The sequence below is a fragment of the Crocodylus siamensis genome, chromosome 14 (assembly GCF_052110815.1).
Source record: "Crocodylus siamensis isolate JL-2025a chromosome 14, ASM5211081v1, whole genome shotgun sequence".
Taxonomy (NCBI): Eukaryota; Metazoa; Chordata; order Crocodylia; family Crocodylidae; genus Crocodylus; species Crocodylus siamensis.
The window spans coordinates 96,307-120,769 of record NC_143408.1 but is presented as its reverse complement, the minus strand read 5'-3'; the positions used below and the strand labels follow the sequence as shown (position 1 = coordinate 120,769).

The 24,463-nt window shown below is 42.5% G+C and overlaps 3 protein-coding genes across 7 annotated transcripts in view; 2 read left to right on the top strand and 1 right to left on the bottom strand.

Moving 5' to 3' along the window:
• Window positions 1–6,772, top strand: part of EPS15L1 (epidermal growth factor receptor pathway substrate 15 like 1) — a 60,446-nt gene extending 53,674 nt beyond the window's left edge. For 3 of the 4 annotated variants that reach the window (XM_090026735.1, XM_090026734.1, XM_090026738.1), the window contains one exon: window positions 14–6,772. In XM_090026735.1, coding sequence (XP_089882861.1) covers window positions 14–160 — 147 coding nt within the window. In that variant the 3' untranslated portion in view covers window positions 161–6,772. The remainder of the gene's footprint in view (window positions 1–13) is intronic. The other variant, XM_090026737.1, reaches the window with a different exon arrangement.
• Window positions 6,773–7,875: 1,103 nt separating this feature from the next.
• LOC149853017 (uncharacterized) overlaps window positions 7,876–24,463 on the top strand; it is a 41,325-nt gene continuing 24,737 nt past the window's right edge. For both annotated transcript variants that reach the window (XR_016439171.1, XM_090027616.1), the window contains exon 1: window positions 7,876–9,086. Coding sequence is in view for 1 of the 2 variants with exons in the window: in XM_090027616.1 (XP_089883742.1) it covers window positions 8,542–9,086 (545 nt within the window). In the remaining variant the exon portion in view is untranslated. The remainder of the gene's footprint in view (window positions 9,087–24,463) is intronic.
• KLF2 (KLF transcription factor 2) lies at window positions 12,388–15,073 on the bottom strand. The gene is made up of 3 exons (XM_090027826.1): window positions 14,916–15,073; window positions 13,806–14,724; window positions 12,388–13,286 (listed from the first exon to the last, which is right to left on the bottom strand). The coding sequence occupies exons 1-3, from the start codon at window positions 14,988–14,990 to the stop codon at window positions 13,111–13,113; spliced, it is 1,170 nt and encodes a 389-aa protein (XP_089883952.1). The 5' UTR covers window positions 14,991–15,073; the 3' UTR covers window positions 12,388–13,110.

Below are 24,463 nucleotides of genomic sequence, written 5' to 3'. Positions count from 1 at the left end.
AATCTTTTTTTAGTTTGGAAATGAGGAGCAACAGCTGGCATGGGCAAAGCGAGAGAGTGAGAAAGCGGAGCAGGAGAGGCTAGCTCGATTACGAAGACAAGAACAGGAAGATCTTGAATTGGCTATCGCACTCAGTAAGGCGGATATGCCAGACTCTTAAATGCAGGTCTCTGGTTTCATCTCGACCAAGTGAAATCCTTTAAAAGTTTTGGGTTTTTTGTTTTTTGGTTGGTTTGTTTGTTTGTTTTGGGGGGAGGGGTATTTTTTTTTAAATAAAAATACTAAATTCTTGTTTTACATTGTGAAGTAATTCAAGTCACCTTAAAGTCACAGCATAACAAGACTGATTGGTTTTAGCAGACTGGGCTCTGTGTGGCTTTTCAAGTACATAATGCACAGAAAATGCACTGTATAAAATTGTATTATACTTTCTAGATAAAAGTTACTGCTTGTAAGAAAATTTATGTATGATCCTACGGTACTGAAAACAAAGTTTCTTTATAACGCAGCCAATATTGCACACAGTAGGCTGCAATTCATGAATCTGGCTTTTATTACCTGAATTCCATTGCCATAGTTTGAGGCTGCAGTAGGAAGATTTATAGAAAACAAGTCATAGAGTATGTTTAAAGACGCACACATACTTACTTTCAGTTATCTTTCTTGCATTTAATTATTCATTGTAGGCCAATGAGTATAAAAGCCATCTAGCTCAAAGTCTTGAGAGCAAATTCTGTAAGATTTTTCCGTTTTACCAATGAGAGATGCCGTATCTTATGAGAAAAAAAATGGATTATTTGTACATTAGATCCATACAAACAAAATTGACTTAGATTAAGTCCCACAAAATATTCTGAATTCAAAGCCTATGAGAGTGAATATTTGTTCTTGATTATTTGCACTGAGATTTAGTTTTTGTAGCTGGCAGTATAGAAGAGGGGAGAGATCCTGATATGGTAAATTGGACAAAGGATGATTCAAGTAGAAAACCATAGGATAAAATATACCTTTACTCATTGGGAAGGATGACTTACAGGAACAGTAGTATTTTGGAATTCTTTTTGTGTTAGATTGGGTAATTTTAATACTTTTAAACCTGATCTTGAACTGTAATCTTTCATGTAACTTTAATTTACCTTCATTTGCTTCAACAGGCAGAATAGAAAACGATTATTTGTATTATCCAATTGACTATGTTACAGTCTCTACCTCAGAAGTGCTTCATTGTGTAGCTGTATTTTTAAATAGTATAATTCTTGAATCCCTTTACTTAGATATGCAACTACTGTATAGAAGCTCTTTTAATTTCAATTGGGCCCAGTTTAGGCAGATTGTATTTGCCAGATGAAATTATTAGCTATTAGTGCAAAAGTTACAAAATACTAATACAACGTATTGGCCTCAAAAGACAGGCTATTCCACTGATAGTGCTAATTAAGCCACTATGTCTAGCTTTTATATTGACTTATAAAGTTCAGTAGGCAGGACACGTGCAGAATGTAGAAGTAATGCAGTGTGTGGTTTGTGTTACAGGTATATAAAACGAGTCCTACTCTTCTTTTCTTTAGTTATAGGAACTGCTTTTCATGATTATGACAGAAGTCTTAATGTTTTGGTTGCCCTTGCCAAGTAATATGGTTTTATTTGTAAATGTAATAGTTATCTAAGGCCAGTTTTTCAAAATGTCCTTAAGTTGTATATCTATTTGCAGCCCCAATTCTGTACATTATACAACTTGGGTAGGTAACAACATTGTGAATCTCTGGAAGTCTGGGTACGCATTCTGTTTGCTAGAGAATGTGGTATTTCTTCATCTTCTGTAATGTGTTTACATTTTTGTGTGTCTGCTTCATGATTTTATTTTTCCTTTTACAGTGATGTTAGTGCCTATTTATCCTATCAAAATAATCCTCCCCTAATTGCCTTATTCTGGATGTTTTCTTTATACAGAAATGAGAATCAATTTTTTTTTTTCTGATGAGCAGCCCTCAGCCCTGGAGATGTAATGAAACATTAGTTGTCTCAGGATGATATTGCATTTGTGTTGCAAATAGATTGTAAATTGAGATACGTTAATATTTTGGTCTTTGGACCATAAATTTGACAAAATTGAAGTCCATTTCAGGGAGGCACCGTTCTGAATGTGAGTGTAACTCCTCTTAATATTAGTACACATGCTGTTGGTCTTAATATTAGTACACATGCTGTTGGGCTTTACGTGTAACTATCTGCAGTTTCGTATTTGATATAATGAGCTGCCCTGAATACAACAGGAGATAATTCTACTATACATGGAGAATCTGACTTAAGTCCCTTCCAACCAAAACCATTTTCCTGTAAAGTATACTATAAGATACTAAGTTATCAAGTCTACTTTTTAAAGATTTGTAATATTGTTCTTTCCATTCAGCCACAGCACTTAAAACTTGACAAGAGCAAATTGGGCCTGCTTGTAGCAGAAGTAATACCTTTTTTTTGTTCTTGTTTTTTTGTTTTGTTTTTACAAAGAAAGGAGGATCAATATAGAACACACAGTAAACATCAGTCCTACTATATAGTGATTTAATTTTTTTGAAGTTTTAAAATACCCTATATTCCTTTTCTCAGCCCATCTTATAGTTCAGTCGCACCTCTTTCACTTTTGCTTAGCAAAGATAGTTGCTCCGTGTCTCTGAATGAACTGTTTGTGCAGTTTTGTTGTTGTATTCAGTGTTGTTATTTAGTCTTTCCTTGCATTGTTCTGTCCTGCATACATACAATTTTTCATTTGACTTGGTGTTTTTTACACATCTCACACTCTAAATAGATGGGGGAACATGTGATTAGAATGCAGGATAGTTAGTAGAATTATTTGTGTATATGAAACATGGATTTTTTTTTCATTTTCATTAGCTATTTCTACCTTAACAGGGTTTTTCCATTCCTCATGTAGCTGAAAAATCTAATGCTGCTTCAAAGGAATTGCAGTGAGTCCCCTTTGAAAGCACTGGGTAAATACAAAGAGAAGAACATTGCTTGGGATTTATAGCTGCATTACAATACTGTTGTTCTTCCTCCTTCTCCCTTTACAGTTAACAGACTTTTATTATGGATGCTGTTGTCTATAATAATTCCCTCTTTCATCTCTCCTCCAATATATTGTCAACCACACTTGCCTCTGACTCCAGGGTCAAAACACCTGCTTCAAGTTGACAGTGCTTCTTCATTATCCATCCTTAGAAGGTGAATTCTTCTCCCCTGCCATCCAGGGAATAAAAGCATCACTTCTGGAGTACAACAGGCCTGAGGAGTGAAAGTCGCAGGATTTGCCTTAAAGCCCGAATCTTGTTGTAGAAAAAGGGAATGGGGGTGGGGGTGTGAAATGACACTTTTCTCTTCTGCTCAAATCTAAACCTTACCTGCAAAGCCAGTTTATAAAGGATTGCTATTTCTGGATCACTTTTCAGACAATATCACATATGAGACGTGAGCTAAACAGCATGACATTTTCGAAGTTACCAAGTCTCTGAAATCTTTTATAGCTTTATTATTTCAGAGATAATGAGATAATGTTTTTCAAGACAGTCATCGTGAAGTTAAAAGAGTGACTTGATCTAAAATACTAAATAAAAACTTTAATCTTCCCTTCTCAGGTAGAGATTTGGTCAGCCAAATACTAGTAAGAATGATCCAGTAACAAATGATCAATCAAATTAATGGAACAGGAATATGTAAATAATCCATGTACAATCTCAGATGTCCATTAGCTCTAGGCTTATCTGAGATGGCTTTCATTCGGGAGGACAGGGGGAAGATTTTATAAGATTGAAGTCTAGGAAACTCTCTTAAGATCTCTGTGTAATGCCATCTAAAATAATTTTCCCTTGTAGAAAGCAAAAATGTTACCTTCATTCTTGGTTACCCTTATTATCCATTGTTTTAAGTTACTACACTTGTTCTCCTAAGGCAAAAAAAAAACCCAACAAAAAACATTGGAAGACGCTGATCTTCCTTTTATTCTCCAGAATGCAGAAATTCATACCACAAAATAGACTTATTTCAGTTTGGGCAGATCAGTATACAAAATATATAACGTATGTATACATTGTAAGATATACCATTTATGTATATATACAGTACAATGCATTACATAATTATAGTGTGTGTGTGTGTGTGTATATACTAAACATATGTCTATATATTGCAGCAGTTATATGCTCTGTATATAAAGTGTGCGTATGTGTACATTCACACACGCAATGAATATGTAGTATATAATTATATGTATAGTCTGTATTTAAGAAGTGTATGTTTATGTCCATTTTTCTTTATGTACATGGAAATTGTGCTACTGTGGTTAGAATTTTAAAATTCTGGTGAACTTAAAAAAAAATGTTACAATTTCCAATAATTCTTTGTTAGTTTGAAAAAGTGTGTGTGAAGTTGCCCAAATGGACAAGAAACTTGACTGGTATCTCAGATATATATAATCAAGTTAGGATTGAAATTTACATTGTCTTTGTGGTCCTGTAGTGTCTACTTCCACTTAATGGCCATTTCTGATCTCATACAATATACTTGTTTAGTGCTGTCATCTCTCTCCTTTTTTGGGGAGATTAGGCAAGGTTTTTTACTAGCTTTCAATTAAAACATTATTGGCTTTTATGGGCATTGAGGAAGACTTCTTTTTATAGTCTCTCATCTCCCACATGCGTTGCACAGTCATTCTCTTGTGGGCTTGAACTGTGCTTTTTCTCTATTTCCATCTAAGTTTTTGCCTTAAGAGAAGTTACTGTCCAATGTTGCTGCTTTTGAAAATAAAAATGTAGCTGTTTCTTTCTACTTGGAAAAACTATTAGACTATGCAGTACACTAAATAACCGCAGAGAAGTTTGCTAGACTTCTGTACTAGCGTATAGATGTTGTAATATATTCACCTGCACATTTGAAGTACAGTCAGAGCTGAGTGACTTAGCAACCATTAAATAACAGAGCAACGCTATACAGCATATAAATACAGCATCTTAAAACAGAAAAGACTACTTATTCCAATGAAACTGGACTTCTACAAATTCTGCACTCATCAGACACAGATACTGAATTACCTGTATATTCCTCGCTAGATCAGTGTATACATGTTTCCCACATGAGATTATTGATATTTTTTTTTTTTTAAGTTCAAAATGTTTTTGTTGTTTTTGTAGAGACTGCCAGTCATTCTACCAACTGGAACAGACACTGGTAAGGGAAGTCTTGGCACTCTCACACTGTTGCTGTTTGAGACTCTTTATATCAAAGTTCTTCTTATGAGGTTTCTGGTTTAATTATTTTTACGCGGGGTAAGTCCTGAGCCCCTGCTGTATTTTGTTTTATCTAGCAAATTCCAAGAATGATCTGTGATAGTACAACACTTAGTCAAAATGATTTTGTCATCTCTGGCTTTGCTAAAAGGCACTGTACTTTCCTTTGATTATTCTTGTAATCTTTTTGGGTTTACTTTCTTTTTTTTTTCCTTGAATAATTTTCCATTAAGAAAAAATTGACCTGCGGACTCTAATCGTACGGCATTTCAGTCCAAATGTTCAGAACCAACACCTCCCTCATCTAGGAATTTCATTCCATTTTTTCCACTTAACTTATTCCTGCCTCTTAGAAACAAAATTTCTATATAATCTCAATGTTGCAGAATAAATTATAACAAAATGATAACTATTTGTTTTGTTCTGCAGTAATAAACTCACTGGTTTATTGCAAGCTATTTCAGTGCCAGTACAGTCAATAGTTACATATTCGTTGCATCCTTTTCTGCTAATTTCCTATTCACAACGAACATATTTACCTTTTTTTTGAGTAAGGAAATACTGGTGAAAATTCTGGTTTGAATATGTTGGAATCCTTAAGGTTTTGTTTTAGGATTGAACCAATTAACTCTTCTAATATTCATTGATAAATCTGTTTTATCAGTTAGGATATTGGTTTTAGCAGTGTTGGTGTAAAAGCATAGGGAGACAAAACTCTTGGGGTAGAGGCGATATCTTTTATTAGATCAACTAAATAATAGCAAAAAAAATCTTTCTTTGCAAGCTTTCAGGCCCAAACGCCCTTCCTCAGGCACAGGAGAATTCAAAGATTGTAAAAGTTCTCCCAGATAGAAATGCCTGCTTTGCACACTTACAGAGCAACCTCTTTTAAAATGGACTGTTATACCCAGGGGAGCCCTACTGTCTTGTACCTCCCCTGTGCAAGATGAAGTTTCATTTTTACCTGGGAGAACTTTTACTATCTTTGAATTCTCCTGTACCTGTGGGGAAGGGTGTTTGGGCCCAAAACCTTGCAAAGAGATATTTTTTTTTGCTACTATTTAGTCAGTCTAATAAAAGGTATTTATTGCCTCTACCCAAAGAGTTTTGTCTGCCTTTTATCAGTTAAGATACTGTTCTTTTTAGTTAAAAGATTTAGAAATAAAAGACCAAGTTGTCAATGCCTCAGTTTAAAAATTTAAATAACTTAATGTATACAGTTCCCTCCACTGACAGAATCCTGATTATGCTGTGTTCCTTTAATGATCCACTTAATATGATTCTGACGGAAGTTACAGCTTAAAACCATGAAAACAAAGTGGAAGTTGCAGCATTTACCTAAAAGTCACTAATCTGTCCAAATATGTACATGATTATATTTATATTTATCCTTTAAATATCATAACGCATTGAAAAAATATTTTAATTTTAACCCAATACGTGTTTAATATAAGAGAAATGTTATTGTTTAATATAATAAATGGAAAAGATTACTTTTTGGAGCTCTGAGACTAACAGTTTTTAATTTTCTTTCTTTTCTTTTTTTTGTCTCTGATTTCACAAACTTTGCTTTGGGTCAAAATTTTGAATCCTATTTAGAATGATGTATTTCTGCTGTATATTTTTTTGGGCTGTTGGCCTGTTCATACTGTTCTTCCCTCTCAGTCTCCCATTTCTGCAAAACGCGCTTGACTTGCTCTTTACTTTGAAGATCCCATACCACACCCTTTACAGAAACAGTCTGTGCGCCAAAATGTTAAATATGTAGGGAATTAACATAGGGAGGGGTTAAAGAGAATAACTCTTTGGCCAAATGGAAACACTGAACTGCAAGAAGATTCTACTTCATTCATTTTGATTTGACTCATTTCTGCCATAGACTTGATGAAGTATAGTGGTATGTTAACAACAGATGATTGCAACGGGCTGCATCTGCTGTTTTTGAAATTATTCTCCAGACACATTCTCAGTTTGGGTTTTTGGGAGAGAAGAGGAAGGATTTTGTCTTACTTAATTTAAGACAAAACTTTCAGGAGAAAGTGGACAAGTACCATCCTGGGTTTAACTAGGCATGTCTACACTTGCACTTTAATGCACATTAAACCATGCTTTTTAGCTAACGTGCATTAAAATAGGCTAACGGGCCTTTTTCTAGTACCTCACAATGGAGGTACTACATTTAATGCATGTTATCCTAAAGCGCATTAATGAGTGGATGGATGTGCCCAGCTGAATACCCAGCTCCTAATCTCAACATATAACCATGATGAATTAGGGAAGATCATGCAACTCTATGAAATTCCCATCCCTAGCTGGTGCCCAATATTGTTGGTAGTGCCAGACCCCACCATGGCCTAGTTTATACTATGGAGATTTGGCAGCAGAAATAAACTCCAGTTCTGCTGACAAAACACAGTGTCCACACACCCAAAGAGCTTCTGTGGCAGCAGAACTCTGCTTTCTGGCATCAAAGGACTCCACCCCTGAGCAAGGCGTACATACAAGTCCCAGGACTTCTGCTGGCTGCACCCCAGCAATAGCTGGCACTTTTGCAGGATGTGCTTGCACAGTTGCTGAGGGCTTGCACCTTCTCTGGCAGCCTGTCCCACAATTGAGTGGGTGGCAGGGACAGGGGAGTGGGTGCTTATAGACCAGGCCTAAGCTTTATTCCTCCCTGCAGATACAGAAATAATAGTGCAGTTGCAATGCACAGGTATCAAAAAATCCTCTCCAGGGGAGTACATGAGAAAAGTCACCCAGCATCCTGCCCAGTAGACACTGTTTTGATCTTAATCACTTAAAAACAAAATGTTTGCAACTTCTTCCTTTGTGCTAGGCATTGTTTTTGTGGCACCTAATATGGGACATAAACTGATTGATGTTTGAATCAGAAGAAAACACGTATTTGTTGATGTTATAACATTGTTCATGGAGGCTTCAGCCTTTCCCATCTGTGTTTCTGCACCTCCCTTTGCTATCAGCAACACTGCTTTTGGTCTCTAGGTTTCCATTAATCTTGCTTTCGAGTATGGACCAACAGAAGGAGGTTTATTAAGGCCTCTTAAAAGGAACCTTTTTAGGAAGAGCTTCTGTACCAAGATCATTTTGCTCAGGAATTCAGATTGTCAGTGTTTCTAAGAATGCCTTATCTGTTTCTTCAAGCAAGATAAAAAACCCACAAAAATATTTTGCTGTCCTGCTAGAGCAGTTCTGCAATTGTATCCTGGTTCCCTTGGTTTAGAAATGTCACCTGTACATACAGATGAAGCACGTTCGTGGGCGGGCGCTGACACTGCCTGGACAGAAGAAGCTCGACAGTTTCCGTGCCGGGGCTGCCGCCTCCGACGGGCCCGGCCCTTGCAGAGCCACCGGCCGAACAACGGGGGCGGCGGCGCCCTCCCCAGCGGGCGGGCGGGCGAGACCCGCTCGGCGCGGAAACGGCCCCGGTCCCTGGGTAGTGAGACTTGCTCCGGCCGGGCCGGGCCGGCTCCTCCGCTGCTCCCACAAAGACCCGCGTGAGAGCCGGGCCGGCCCGGCCGCCAGGCGTCACCCCCGCTGCCCTGCCCGGGCTCCTCAGCGCCCGTGGGCCACAACCGCGCGTCGTCCGGAACTGGCGGGCGCCCCTCGGCAGCGGCAGCGCCTCGTGGCGGCGGCTCCAGGCCCACGCGCATCCGCCCCGCCCCGCGGGAAGCAGCGCCGCCCCCTGCCGGGCGCGAGGGCAACGCGGGGCCGGGGCCTCAGGAACGGCGCCGGCTCCGTGGGCGAAACGGCGGACGCCAGGCGAGCAGCGGCGGGAGCAGGCCCCGGGTAAGGCCCAGGCCCGGCGGCGGGGGCAGGCCCCGGGACCGCGCCGCGCCTCAGCCCCGTCAATCACCACAGACCAGGGAAAGGGGGGGCGCTGCAACTGCCGGGGGTTGGTGCCCGGGGGGCACGGGCGAGCACCTCGCGGTGGAGGCCGAGACCGAAGTGCGAGGCCAGAGGCCGCTCGGGCCCGGGGTGGTGACAGCGGTGGGTGCTGCGCCGGGGGTGTCCCCTGCCGCCCAGGAGGGAGGCCCGGCCGCCCGGCCAGCCTGACCCGGCTCGTTGCCGCCGGAGCAGGGCGTCGGAGGCGGCTCATTGCGAGTCCCCTTGAGGCGAGGCTTTTGAAGTCAGCAGAGGGCCCTTCGCCAGCCGGCGGCAAAGCGACCCTCGGCTGAGGAACGTGGAAGTGCGCAGTGACTGCTCCGCAGCAGAGCGGCCCTGTGCCGGAGTTGCCAGGGTTAAAAGCTGGCCTGCTCGGTCTCGTCTGGTCGGTCGTGGTGCACGGTTTGCCCATCGCTGTGGTATCTTCTAAGAGTGTGTGTGAACCTTGTTTACAACAGTCTTCGCATTTCCTTTTAGCCCGTTTGACTAATTTTTGTAGCATGTCAAAAACAAATGCAGGATGAATGCAGGTGCTAGAGCCGGGGAGGAGATGTGGGGAAGAAAAGCTACCCCCCATGACTGGATGCTACTACTAATCCCCGCCCCCAAATAGGACTGGAGTTTCAGTTAGAAACTGTCCATTAGATGGAGGGGTTTCTTTACAGTCAAAGAGATGCGTCAGGTTAGGTGTGAGTCATGGATACATGACTGTGTCTTAGCATCTTCTTGAGAGTACAATAATCATGACGTGCACCAAGCATAAGGCAGTTATTTCTTGCACAAATCATCTGCTAGTCTTAAAAGGATACAGGAAGACGATCCTCAGTGCTGCCCTCTACTTCAGGACCGTTTAGAAACTGGACCTGCCATCTCCTATGCAGACCACACAGAAACGGTCACTGATGTTCATAATAGTTCAAATCATATTGGTCATAAGGCTGTTAGCGGCTGATTACTTGATTCCAGCTTTTCAGAAAACTGTGTGTACACAAGGACCTCTGGGCGTGCTGTGGTGTGGTGTTTCCTTAAAATAAAGTCTCTGAACATTGTGAACTCTTTTTCAATCAGTGAACAGTGCACGTAGATTTTTATTTTCATTTTGTTATAATCTTGTAAAGTTTCACAGTATAACTTACAGATGGCAGGTATCTTCCCCTCCAACCCCTTTGTGTCTGTAGAAAGGACCAAGTTCAGCTAAAGATCAGCATTTCATCTCGCCCTTCCCACACATGCCACAGAACAGAGTTCTCTAGAGGTTCTGTGCACAGTGTGGGGGCTGTATGTAACATGGTCACTCAGATCCAAAATTCAGAGGACTATTATAGAGCGATGGCTCTAACTGCCATTTTTATCTGTCACCTACAGTGGTAGTCACGGCCAGGCTGCACAGAACATGGCCAGAAGGGCTAGAGATTCTCAGTCTCAGTCCAGCGCCTTTTTGAACAGTGCAAAACCATGTATAGGGGCATAGTTCTGTGCAGTAAGGTGTGGCTTCCAAGGTACAAATGAACCTTGTACAGGCGTTGCATACCCATATATCTTGTGGGGGGGAAGGCGGGGCTTTATAAAGTGGTACTTTATAAAGACATACCAAAATGGCAGTTATCTTGAGGGTCATTAGGGTGAAGCATACTCCTGAGCACAAGTCTTGCAAGCATGGCAGAAGTAAGACCTGCATTGGTCCTTTATCTCGGGTGGGTTTTTAAGTAGGTGTAACGCAGGAACTGGTTGCAGTATTGCAACACAGGACTTTAAAAGAACATTTTAAAATGTTCAGGAGAAAGAAAGGCAATCTAGTTCAGTAGGGGAAGATGATTAAGCACTGAATGCTAAAATCATGCTCTGGAGGCTGTCAATGCCAGTGGACATTCTGAGATATGAAATGATAGTCTGTGGGGAAAGAGGAGGAAATACCTAGAACTATTGCAACAACGGGTGTAATAATTTTAGAACATCTTTAAGTCATCGTCACTTTCTGGAATTATTGTGCAATTGTTTCTGGCAAACGAACTCCTTTTTGTTTATAACGAAGAAATACTAAATCCCCTTTATATTTCACTTTGAAAGAGCTGTAAAAGTGAAATGTAGAACTCATTCTTCCGTGTCACTGATTAGCAGCTCAAAATACATCTGCTCCACATGAGCAACTGCAGCCTTTGATTTCACAGAATAGCTGTATTTGCAATTACTTTAAATATTTCCTTGTTGATTTAATTAAAGTGTGTTATTACTTGTAAAGTCAGAAAAAAACCTTCTAATTACTTATTATATATAAATCTTTGAGTGCAAAAATGGTTAAGAGTAGTTTCCTAAATCTGTATACTAATAAGTATTGTACTTTTACTCCAGTGGTGCCAGTACCCAATTACAGATGGATGTTGTAAAAGTTAAAGCTGCCCAGTATCACTTGAGAGTAACTGCATACATTAAAAAAAATGGCCCAGATTCTGTTCACTTACAGCTGTTTAGATTTAACGTGCAGCATTTTTGTTTCATGCTTTTTGCAAATATCCATTTTGTCTGAAATCAGTGCCAATATCTAAGCACAGCCGAGTGAGTGATCTGGCTCCAGAACTGTGGTGGTGTTTAGTAACTCTTGTAATCTTTAATTGCTAAGTGAATCTTAGTTTTAGGAATGAGCTATGAAGAATTTTATCGTAATTGTGCGGGAGAATTCTGCAGAAAGGAAGGGGGAAAACGGTGGTTAACATTTCACTACTGGTCTTGGGATTTTGCACTGAACTCTTAAGAGCAAGCAAGGGTAATTTATGTAGAAAGGATGCCTTAAAATAAGCCACTGTAATTACAAAAATGCAGCGTTTAAATTTATAGTAAAAACCCACATGCTCTTGGCAAAACTGAAACTGCATCTGGAAAACATTAAGGATGCTATTAAAATAGTCCAGCATAAACTAGAAATCAGACTGAAATTACAGTGTTGCTTACTTTTTGCCTAAACAACTACTTTTAGGAAGTGTATTTTGAATGTGAAATACTTCACTATTTTTTTAATGCAAGACAGATTCAGATGTAGCTTTTTATTAAGTTGTGCATCTAATTTTGTCTTTTTTATATAACAAAATCTTAGATGGAGATTTGTCAATGTTCTTTTATTCCTTTTAGTAATTTAAAATATTCCCAAGTGGCTGCAAATCCAGCTGTTGAGAAGGATTAAAATAGCTTATCAAGTGAGGACGCAACCACATGCATTAAACATTTAATTTTATTAAAAAGTTGAAATGTTTTTGAACATTTTAAAATTACTACTTTTATAAAAACCGAAATAGGCAAAAAATACCCATTTGTCTTCTATGTACATAATACATTACAATATTTCTCCTTGTATAAAATTATTTACATTATATAAAAAAATAGTAAAATAGGTTATTTTCTTACAAGACATCAAGCCCTGTACTTCTAGTGTAGATCATGGCAGACAAGAATATTATTGCACCTGTGAAAGAAATAATCTGACAAGAGGAGTGTTTTTCGTAGCCATGCTCTCAACTGAGATCTAACAAACAGAGACAGTAACATTCGTTTAATTCCATCTAGGGTCAACTTCAGGCAGTTTCCATACAAACATTGTCCTAAAGCTTATGGATTGAGCAATTACAATCAGAGATACAGTATTTACAGCTTCATCTATACCATCTGTATGGAGTTTTGTTGAGTTCACCCGTCACAGTAGCCCTATAAATAAGCCATGTTCCCCTGCACGGGATGGACAGTCACACTGATAAAGTTCCTTTAAATCTCTTTAGGAGATGCCAGGCTAAACCTCCTTGAGTCGAGTTAAACTTTAGCATCCATTGCTAGAGCCTTGTTGCCTCCCTAAGTAGTACCAGCTACTGCTCCTTTTAATGATTCTGCACCTGAGCAGTTAAATAATGTCCATCCTCTGTTACGCAGTTCAGAGACCCTGTGGCTACATATGCCTTTTCATGTGCAGAGCCAGATGGTCTGACCTGGAGAAAGCCCTGTCGCAGAGGTGGCACTGGAAGGGACGGTGGCCTGTGTGCTTGCGGTAGTGACGGGTCAGCTCATCAGAGCGAGCAAACTTCCAGCCGCAGCCGTCCCAGTTACAGTGATAGGGCTTCTCACCTGTTGGGAGAAATCACACAGTGACTCAGCATTGTCCTCCCACATGCAGGCAGCTCTCCCACTCATCTTATCATTTTATATTTAGATTTGGATCATATTTAAAACTTCCTTTTACCAAGGCCATCACAACAGAACCCAAGTGGCTCCTAGGCTAAGTAAGCTGCACTACCAGGTCTCCCTTCCCTGGCTTAAGGAAACTTTCTGCCTGGACTGTAGCATTTGTGGGGGTGGGAGGACAGAGAGAGAGAGAGACTGGGAGGCAGTTACCACAGTAATAGCTATAGCTGGAAAGCTTTGGCAAAGATACAGACATCTCCCAGATGTTACAGGATTAGTATCTCAGACTATGACTTGATACCCATGCAGCTTACAGGCACTAGAAAGTTAGTCTTTCACTCGCCTTGGGGTCCTTCTTGCACATGCAGTGGGTTGTTTTGTTTTGAGGCAGTAGTTTACTAGCCCGTGTAGCTGGGAATTCCCCGGGCTCTCTCAAGTAACTGAGTATCAGGCTGCATTTACCTGTGTGCGTTCGGAGATGGGCCTTCAGGTGAGAACTCTTGGTGTAGGTTTTTCCACAGCCAGCATAGGTGCATGTGTGCGTGGCTGTCCGCTTCCTGGGCCAGGACCGGCGCCCTCTTTTTGGCTTGGAGTCCAACAGCTCCAGGGGAGAGGAAGGAGGGGTGAGCATACCTCTTGGGGCTGAGGGTTGCAAAGGCACTGTGTCCTCAAACAAGCCAAACTGGGAGGTGCTCTGGTACTGGAGGTGGCTGTGGTGAGGATGGAAGCCTGTGGTGGGGTGATAGGTTTGCTGGAATGACATTGAGGAATGGCAGATCCTTTGAGCTTGGCAGTCAGTTACCATGAGGTCAGTGGGGCTCAGGGGGGGTGTTTCTGCACCTGGGATTTGGGGCGAGCTGGCCATCCTTGCCTGCTCGTAGGCCATCATGCAGGTTGCGTTGCCTTCTTGCTTGATCTTTGGACAGGTCTGGGGTACAAGGCCCAGGATGGGCCCATAATTGTCCATGTCAGGTTCTGGCTTAATGTTCTCCACAAACTGGGGGCTCCCGAAGCTGGGTGCCATGAAAAACCGTCCATGGATGTTGTGGGGGGGGCAGAAGTTTGAGTCCATGTCTGACCTGATCATCTCTGGCATGAGGCTGGGGTTGTAAGGAGGCGGGCTGCCTTCCTCCAGGGAACTGTAGCATCCAGAAGGCGGGTTTGTCTGGTAGAAGTTACTGGGCTCTGTCTGTGCCAAGGGGTAGTCCCCAGTGGGCGAGTTCTGGCTGAAGTTGTCGTTGCCCATGGAGAGAATAAGTTCCAAAACATTGTTGAGATCTTCGTCCTCTTTGGGAGGGGACCGGCTGCCTGGCCCTTGCCGCATGTCCAGCACGGCGCAGCTGTTGGCAGGGGCCTTGCCGTCCAGGTCACACTTCCACCGCTGAGGGAGGGAGGAGAGAGCGTTAGTGCTCCGGGGACAGGATCCCAGGTTGCTCCATCTCTGTCGCGCGGCCCCGCCCCGGCCCGGCCCGGCCCCAGGTGCGTTTGAAGGAGTATTCACGGTACCGAAGTGCGACCCCGCCCCGCCCGGGCCCCCCCCCAGCCGCCCCGCGGAGCCCGGCCGACACTCACTGCGTGGAAGGCTTTGTCCCGGCAGGGGCTGGCGAAGGTGGCGAAGGAGGGCAGGACGGTGTCGCTCAGCGCCATGGTCGCGGCTCGGCTGCGAGCGGCGCCGTGCCGGCCTCCCCCCTTATAACGCGGCCGCGGCCGCCGCCGAGCCAATTGCAGGAGCAGAGGAAACGCGTCCCGGACGGGGCGGCGCGGCGAGCCGGGCGCAGCCTAAATTTAGCCCCAGTATAAAAGGAGACGGCGGCGGCTGCTCCCGCGCGCGCGGGGCCCGCCCCCTCCCCGGGCTAGCGCGGAGCGCCCTCGGGGGTCCCGCTCCCGCCTCCGGCTCCCTCCGCGGCAGCCGGGCCCCGCGGGCGGAGCGTGGCCCCCGCCGCCTTGGTGCGGCTTTCCCTGAGGACAGCCACGAGCTGGGATGCCCTGGCCCTCACTTGTTCCTCGGCTGGCAGCAGCGTCCCCAAGATGCTGGGCCTCGGGGGTGTAAGCGGGCTCGGTCCTGGTCCTGAAGACCTGAGTCTTGCCAAGGGCGAGGGGAGGTGCGGGGTAGGAACCCCCAAGGCCGCCGGGGTCCCGTTCTACCAGGCGCCGGACAGTCGCGGCGGAGGCCCAAGCTGGGTGGCGAGCGCTCCTCGCAGGGCTGCCATGCCTGGGCTGCGCGGCTTCACCTTGCCTCTCATCTTGACCCAGAGATTGAATGCTCCCTTAGTGGGAGCTGCACTGAGCTCCTCAGACCTGCACACTGGGGAATCCATTCTGTGTTGCCCCTGGTCCAAGAGCAGGGGTCTGTACGGGCAGCCCTCAACGGGAAAACAGTGACTTGCCACCGGACTGCAGCTGTCTGCGCCGGCTCCCCAGGTCGCTGCGTTGGCAGAAGGATGTTTGGGAGCAGCTCCCACTTGTAGGTATTCACAACTTGGTGGGAAGGGGCAAGGTGAATTAGTGTGAACAAACATTCTTCTCTGGTCCCTGATGAAGTGTCAGAGTCTGTACTCTGGGGACATTTCCCCAGAACTGCTGGTCCCTGGAAGCAGTCCTCTCAGGGTAATAGGTTACTGTTGTTAGTTACTGACTGTTTTAATAAGTACGCGTTACTAAAAATAAATGCAGTTTAATAATGCGCACACATTTTATTCTGCAAATCTGCAGGATAGACAGGAGGAGTATCCAGCTGTCTGGGAATGGAGTAGAATCGATGCACTGAACGCGTGGTAACAAAGTACACAAACATGTATGACTCACAGCAGTGTAATGTCACACTTGTGTAATCCGTTAATGTAAACTGTTTTCCACATAAAATGTACATAAATGTACAGAATATACATATATATGGTTCCATGAGTCAGCCAACAAAGTGTCCTCTGATGAATTCTGAATGAATGTGAGTGTTCCCATGATAACACACCCTGAGTGACTTTGGCAATTTATATTTTTGTGATTTCATCAACTGCTACAACAAAATATTTTGTTACTAGGGTATTCAACCGACAGTGAAAACCAAACTGTAAAGTTTTAGCCAGATGCTTTTCTCCAGTAAGTGCTCGAAGTGCATGTAAGTTTGCAGTACTGTGTCACTTCACTGTATCGTGTACTCTTCCCTTTATTAAAGGGAAAAAAGCAGGTTTGATAGGTGAAAGTCAGCTCTCTAACTTTAGTTTCTTTTTTGTAGAAAGAAGTGGATCTGATAAGCTAAAACATTGGCAGTTTATTAATCCTGTGAGGATGATTTTCTCTTGAGTCACTACATTAGTTCTGTATGACCCTGGTAACACTTTGCCCAGATGTTCTTCTTGCTCCATCATTGTTATGTGGAAACAGTGGCACGGTTTCTTCTTTATAAATCTTTTTTTCAAATAAACATTTAAATGAAGGGTTTGGTTCTGGTCTCGCTTTACACCAGTGTAAATCGGTAGTAATGCTGCTGTAGTCAGCCAAGCTACACTGGCTGGTATGTGAAAGTAGTTTGTGTGAGGTTAGAATAGAAAGGAGCTGGAGCGGGTTCTTTAATCTTCTCTAAATAGAGTGCCAGTGGGTGATGCGTGGGTGTCCTTTTCAGAGAACAGGTCACAAGATGCAGATTTTCAAAGGCTGCAGGTTATATTGATTTTCTAGGACTGGTGCTGACCTGTTTCTTGACATCAAAGATAAATATTTGATCATTCTTTAAGTAGACTGTAATTAAGACTGAATTTGAATTAATGAACCAAAGCTACAAATGTGGAAAGAGAATTCAGCGGTACTGAATGTTGTAGCTGGGTTCATAGGTGATGGTTTCCAAGCCAGCAGCTCTCAGCAGAGCATTCTGAGTTGTCAGAACTTAAACAAGAAAGCTCCTTTCTCAGAGAAGAGAGGGTGTAGCAATCCTGTAGAATGATACAGTTGCCAGTTAAATAAGCACAGAGTCATTACCATTACATACCATTTCTTGTTTAGTGTAAAACAACAGCACTGGCAACATAGCTTGTCTGTTCCTGTGTTTTATAAAAGGGACAGATGTATTGCAGGTTTCTTCAACTGTATATCAAATGACTGTGATAACATTGACTTACACCCCTACTTTAAGAAAACAGTTTGAAACTGTGCGTATTGAATAAGTACTTGTGGAAGATGCTAGACTGGCTGTGCTGAGACTCAAGCCCTCTGTCCCGGGTACTTCTGAGCTTTCTTCCCAAAGTGCCATAGACAGGAGTCTCTAATCTTTGGTCTAGATTTATTTGCAGTGTTTTCAGTTTATGTAAATAGAGTAACATCAGATACTGCTTTTACCCTTCCTTGTCAATTGACTCTGTGAAAAGGCCAACACAGAAGACTTTTTTATTTTATGCACTTACTGGCCAATGTACAAGTATCAGTAGATTGAGAAGTTGCTGCAGTCCTACAGGTGAAAACTGTTCAGGTGCTGTCTTAACAAGAGTGGCACCAGTAGGTTATTAGATGGCTGGTTAATGAATTTTGCAATGAATAAAAAACCCCGTGCAGGCACTTTTGCTTTAATTTATACATGAATAGATATCAAGTACAGTAGTCCAGGCTTCTGTATAATGCTGTGTTGCTCACCCTTATATTATTTCCTGCTTCAGGTCCAAAGCCCATGGTTGAACTAGACTGAGTGTATCTTTTGGAATGTCATCCAGTCTTGATTTAAAGATTTCCAGTGGTGGAGAATTCCCCACAACTCAAGTTAAATTGTTCTATTGTTTAGTTGCCTTTACTTTTAAAGTTTGGCACCTTATTCTAGCCTGAATATGTCTGCAGAGCTGTCCAACTGACAGCCTGTGGGCTGCATCCAGCCTTGGCAGGGAGAGGTTAAATTAGCGTGGCCACCGCTCTCCTCATTGTTCCTGCTGCTGCAGTGGCTGGCCAGCCAGGGTTGTTGAGGCAGGGCACAGGGAGCTTGCATGGCAGACACCTGTGTGGCATGTGGCCCCCAAAGCATGTGGCTCGAATGGTGCAGAGCCTGGGGCACATACAGCCCCCAGCCACTCTGCTGTTGGCTAGAGGACAAGTGCATGACAGAGATACTGTTAACTGTACATAAGGTAAGGAGTTATCCAGAAATATGTGTGAAAACCGTGAGCTGACATTCATATAGCTTTGAGTGTGAGAAACATAGACATTGAATCTTTTAGAATGGAAGTATGCATGGGGGGGATTTAGATTGCTACATAGCCATCACTGGGAATGTGGTTAAAACTGAGGATGTTTTTCACCAACATGAAGAAGGCTTCTAGCTTACATCTTTAGCTAGTAGAAGTATGTTTATTGACCATTTATATATTAAGGTGGGGAAAAGCATGTTTGGGGTGTTGAGTACACATTAAGTTTCCATTTATAAAATACCTTCTTTGTACTGCACCTGTATTATTTATTAGTCATATGTCCTGTGTATCTGGAGTTAAGTAATGGGAAATGTTGGAGCACGAATTTCATCAAGTGTGACACTGTTAAATGGCATAGCCTGCCACTAGGAATGACTTTTTCTATCTGAATACATGGAAGTATGAATCAGAGCCTGGTGAATTAGCCAGTGAGAGGAAGATGGGTATCTTTACATGACAGATTATACTCTGCATATAGAGTAGCTGATCTCATTTGTCTTCCTGTACCCTGAAGTTTTGTTTAGATGCTAATCGCTGAAGCATCCAAAACTGTATAGGTTCCTTTTTTAATGTGATCATTTGTCATATTACAATTTAGATTTTGAAACTGCAGTGGCACATTTAGGGTCAGCTGTTGTTTTTCAGACCACTGGTTTCCATTTTTGTGCATCTCATTGTAAGGCACTTAGATTTTTCAGTTGCTGATTAAGTGCAGAAAAATAGCCTGTAGAAAATATTATTAAGTCACGAACGGGAATCATTAACTCCTTTATTTATACATCTCTGAAAATATACTTACCATTCATGGGTATAGCATCCACTTCTCTTGAACTCTAGAAGAGCCAGTTTCAGTACAATCCTAATATCGTATGGACCCAAAGTGTGGATTTATGATCCTCTAGTACAGCTTTTCTCAACATGACCCAGAAGTGGGTCACAAGAATATAGGAAGGGGTTGCAAACAAACTTTACAAATGGATCAACAAACTTTACAAATGGACTCTCCTTTAAAGGAGGAAAAATGTGGGAAAGCGTGGCTTTTCCCTTGCAGGCTGGCAGAGTTCCAGCCTGCAAGGGGCTGCTTGGGGCTCCCCGTGTCCCACATACTGGGGGGGCTAGGGCAGAGGGTCAGGAGTGAGGAGCACTGGGCAGGGACTGGCCATCGACGTTTACAAATGAGTCTTGGTACAAAAATGGTTGAGAACCACTATTCTAGTAGATACAGCATATATAGGAACTGTAGTAGATAAATACCAGTTCTCCTAGACAAGGGGTTCTCAGACTGTGATACGCTTACCCCTGGAGATATGCAAGACATCTCTGAGGGTACATGGAATAAACTGTATAATGGCGGAATTAATTTTTGTTATAATAATAATAACTGGCATTTTAGGGGTTAAAATATAAAAACGTGCTGGTGGGGGTATGCAGGCAGCTGGTAAATCTGGAAGGGAGTACGCAATAAGAAACATTTTGGGAACCTAGACCTAGACAATTCTGTTGAAATCCTGATATGTTACTGCCATCTTAAGGAACGGGTTTTAGATGTGCAGTCTGATGCAGTGCAACTTTTAAAATTAGTTTTGTAACTTTTTCATTAAGCACAAAGATGGATGTTGGAAAATCCTTTCAATAATAAAAATACAAATTTGCAAGGAATGATTTTGCCACCTATGCTGTCATATAGCTGCAGCGAAGGAGTCCTGAACGGAGTTTGCTCTGGAAGTGGCATCAAGCTCATGTATGGGACATGGTGTTTTTATTTGCCAAGTGTCCAACATGAAGTATCTTACATTGTAAGTTTAATGAAAAAAGGAATTCAGAAGAGACAAAGAAGTTGTGATTATGCCTAAAATAGATGTAGTGAGAAAAAGGAAGACAGGGTGCTGTCTGATAATGGACCATGCTTTCTTTATATAACACAACATTGATTTTGGGTACAGGAATAGTTGACTAGCCACAGTTAGTATTTTCCCCTGTTATGTACTTGAAAGCAAACAAGGAGTCAAAAGACGATGCAAGAGATGCAGTGTGAGGTCCAGTAGCCTGGCAGTACAGGACATATATTCTCTTTCTGCACCCACTGGGGATTTGAACAATCCTGATTGTTTTTCTCTTTGTGATCATAGAAAAAGATTAGGGGCACTTTCCCGCCTGTTCTGAAAGGTATATATGTTCTAGGCATAGTTTTATTCTACCCTGACAAAGAAGTTTCTTGAAATGAAACTTAGGCTATTGCTTTCTGAAAACAAAATATAAAATGTCCGATACTCTAAATTCTTGGGCTTTAGTCCTCCATAAAATGGTTTTCTGTTTCCTTTCTTAAAAAAAACACCTGCTCTCTGTAGATAGCAAAGTGTCTCCCTCGCATGAAATCAGCACGAAGCAGCCAGCCAAGAGGCAGCAGTGTGTATGAGTGAGAGGGGATCCTCTGCAGCCTTTATATACCAGAGTTATTTTTAACCACAGCCTCCATGCTTATTACAGTGTTTCCTCTCTCAGACGCTCAGGAAGCCCACTTGGCTCTGCTTCCTGCTGACATGCGGCCCTGGCTCTCAAACTCTCTGAGAACAACAGGCCTGAGACTGCTCGGCTCCATTAAAAAAACTGGCAGCTTTTCAAGCCCTGACAGAAAACCTTTCAAAGCTCTGGATTCCCTCCAGTTAACAGATGAGGCTCCTTGATCAGTGACAAACTTGACTGAAACAGTGCAAAATGCTCTTAAGTAAATAGCCCTTTTTTCTGAGTTTAAGTTCTTAATAGTTGAAAACACAATTTATGTTTTGGGGGTTTTCTCTGGAAAAGTATTTTATATTTTCCAAATATGGGTTCCAGGGATGTCTCCTCTTCCTTTCAATCTTCCCGTGCCATTCTTCTCAGAATTCACCAGCAGCGTTTCCTCTTGCACAACAGTAAAACTGCTGGTCAGTATGAACTCTCGAAGGGAAGGGTATGGGTTTAGTTCTGTGTTTGCATAGCACAGTGCGTAACATTTTGTCTCTGGGCACCACCATATTATAACTAATAATAATAACAATAATAATAATGGGCTTAAGGATTTTGCTCCGACTGACAGCATGCAAGATGAGTTGGCTGCCTTTCGTGGCTTCCTCTGCCCATTCATTATACCCACGCAACACACAGCAGTCATTCTTCTTTCTCACTGTTGACATATTTACTCACATTAAAAAAAAAAAAAAAAAAAAGAAGGCCATACAGCCTTCTCAGCTTTCATCTCTCTAGCAGAGAGATTGATGAAAAGAGAGTGAGTCTGAATTACAGCTACATTGTAGCTTCTCTAAACTTGTTGTCCTGCCCATTCTCTGGGTCTTTTGTCTCCAGTAGTGAATGTTTTTCTTGTGCCAGATTTGTGGAACTGTCTTCTGTTTTCTTCCTTCTACCTCTCATCCTTTTCCAGTCCTGTCTTTGAGCATTAGATGATGGCATGTAAAGGAGGAAGTAGCTGGGACTGGCGTGCAAGAGCAGCAGCATTCCTGCCATGTGGACTGAAGTAATTAGCGCTCCTTTACCCTTTTCTTTGAACTTGGTAACTGCATTTGAAGTAATCAGTTTGCCTACTTTTGAGATCAGCCCTGTCATGACATACTCAACACACTAGTTATTTTTGCTTATATTAATAATGACAATCAACTAGTTTATGTTAGAGCTGACAGCAGACTTTAAAAACTCGGCTAAGGGTATGTAGATACTGAAGGCAAGACTCCTTTAGAACATTTAAACTCAAGTGAGGCAACCTTCCTTCAAGCACAACTGAAACATGTAGCTTGTAGCTTCTAAAATAACTTGCATCATTACCATCTCCAAAAACAACCCTTGGACTATGTGGCCTTGCGGTTATGGCTATGGGGTTGTGGTGATATAGTAAGAGATTCAGATCCAGTTATAGGGAGATAAAAAGCTTCAAAGAAAGTGAAACTGTTTTTGTCTTGATTATATAGAAATAATAAGGCTTCATTGTACTTAAACCTGCAAAACAAAATTTGTAGCTACAAATTAAAATGTGGAGTGATAAAGGGAAGGATCCTGTCACGCCAGGCAGTCAGTACACACTAGTTAAAAAAAAAAATCAAGTCAGTGCAAGGCACAGCGCATTCTATTAATATGTCAACTACCTTGGGACTTGTTACGTGATTGTACGTTATGTAACTCTTCGAAAAAAAGAAAAATGTGGCTTACACAGACAGCCTAGTCCTCCTTGCAAGTCTGACAAACTCCAGGGGATGCTGGACATCAGCTCTGCTTCAACACTCTTAAATGTGCCTCACTGCATATTGACTGGAGAAAAAGAAACTCCATCTCAGCCGCCACTGTCGAGACCCAGGATGAGATCATGAGGCACCTGAAGGAGAGTGAGAGCTACCTCTACCTGCATATGTCCACTGGCTCCTGAGTGAGACATGCTGGAGGAGCATCCTTGGGATCATGGGAGCATGGTACCCAAGCAACAAGAGCTTCCTGAGAGCGTCCAGGCTGACAAGGCACGTCCTGGTACCTGACAGCCTCAAGTGGTTTATATTCCAACCTTTCTACAATACGAATGAAGACACTTTAGTCTGTGTTACTGGCAGACAATGAATGTGCAACTCATTGATACCAGTTTTTCACAGGCGATTTTCAGGTATGAACCACAGATTAAGGAAAGCATGGTCAATATTCCTGTTCCTACGGTACAACCCAAGAAGCCCTTAACTTTACCTCACACATTCATCTTTGACGTTTTCTACTGGCTACAGCTTCCTTCTCAGTGTTCTGGCCATCTTGGGTGCACAGTTCTCCCCACGCATTCTCCAAGGAACTTAGACAGATAACTGGAGGCTGGGATTCTGTTAGGCAAGCTAGGTGCCTAACTTTTTTTTGTGGATCTTGTACCCAGTACACACCAGGTCAGGTTCAAGAAGTTTAACAGTTAATTTACTCACACTATGTCAACTGCCAATCATGCATATTGTTTCTTTTCTTAATTTTAAGGGTTATGTAAGAGATTTAAGTGTTATTGAGAAAATGTTAAAATTAGAATTGTGACATGGTAGGGTTGGAAGACAATACACATTGTACCTACGTAAGTTGCTATATATTAACATATTCTAAATCATGCAGTTAGTCATGCAGCTCACATTCATTTGGTGTAAAATAATTGGGAAATTTCCACAAGATGTGATGAAAAAAGAGGGACATGACCCCAGACATGGTGACAGCATCAGTGTAGAATTGCAAGTTTGTAAGCTGTTCTTAGACAATGACTTGAGCATGCACTATATGACTGCTGGGGTAGTTAGCAGTCTTTCGAAAGAAGCTATAGTATAATAAGGGTCCACTTCAGTCCATCTCTGCACTGTCACTGCAGTAGAGAGGTAGAAAGGTTGGAATATAAAAGTAAAATCATATTCTCCCCTTTTTCTGTGTCAGTATCTGTTTCTCATGGCTAGAGGAAATGTAATCTAATACACAATGGGTGCATCTACATTAGACTTTTACCGCAGTTGCCTAATTAACTGTGCAGTAAACATCTCAGTGTCTACATGCACGCTGCTATTAGGGTGCACAAAACTAATAAACTCCGCAGCAGGGCAGTACTTGTAAATACAAGTACTACTCTGGAGCCTTTCGTGCACAGCAGGGCATGTATAGATGCTGACCCAGCTGGCTGGGGCATGAGGCTCCTCTGGTGTGGGGGCTGCCTGCTGGCTAGCCTTGCACTGAGGCACCCTTATGTCCCAGCCATCCCCTCCACAGCACAGTGAGCCCAGCTGGAGCAGCTCTGGGGTGGCAGACTGACCCCCCTGCCAGCTGGGACTGCTGTGAACTAGCTCAATGTGCTGCAGTCCTGGCACCCATGCAGACATGTGCCCGGAAGCAATAAGCTCTGGAGTTTATAGCTGCAAGTTAATAGGCACATGTAGACAAGCCCAGTGTGAAGTCTGTGCAGTTGCCTTGGTG

Coding starts and splice junctions, on each gene's coding strand:
- KLF2 (XM_090027826.1), bottom strand. CDS start 14,990: ATGGCGCTGAGCGACACCGTCCTGCCCTCCTTCGCCACCTTCGCCAGC. Junction 14,725..14,915: donor GGGACAAAGCCTTCCACGCA/GTGAGTGTCGGC, acceptor TCCCTCCCTCAG/CGGTGGAAGTGTGACCTGGA. Junction 13,287..13,805: donor CCATCTCCGAACGCACACAG/GTAAATGCAGCC, acceptor TTCTCCCAACAG/GTGAGAAGCCCTATCACTGT.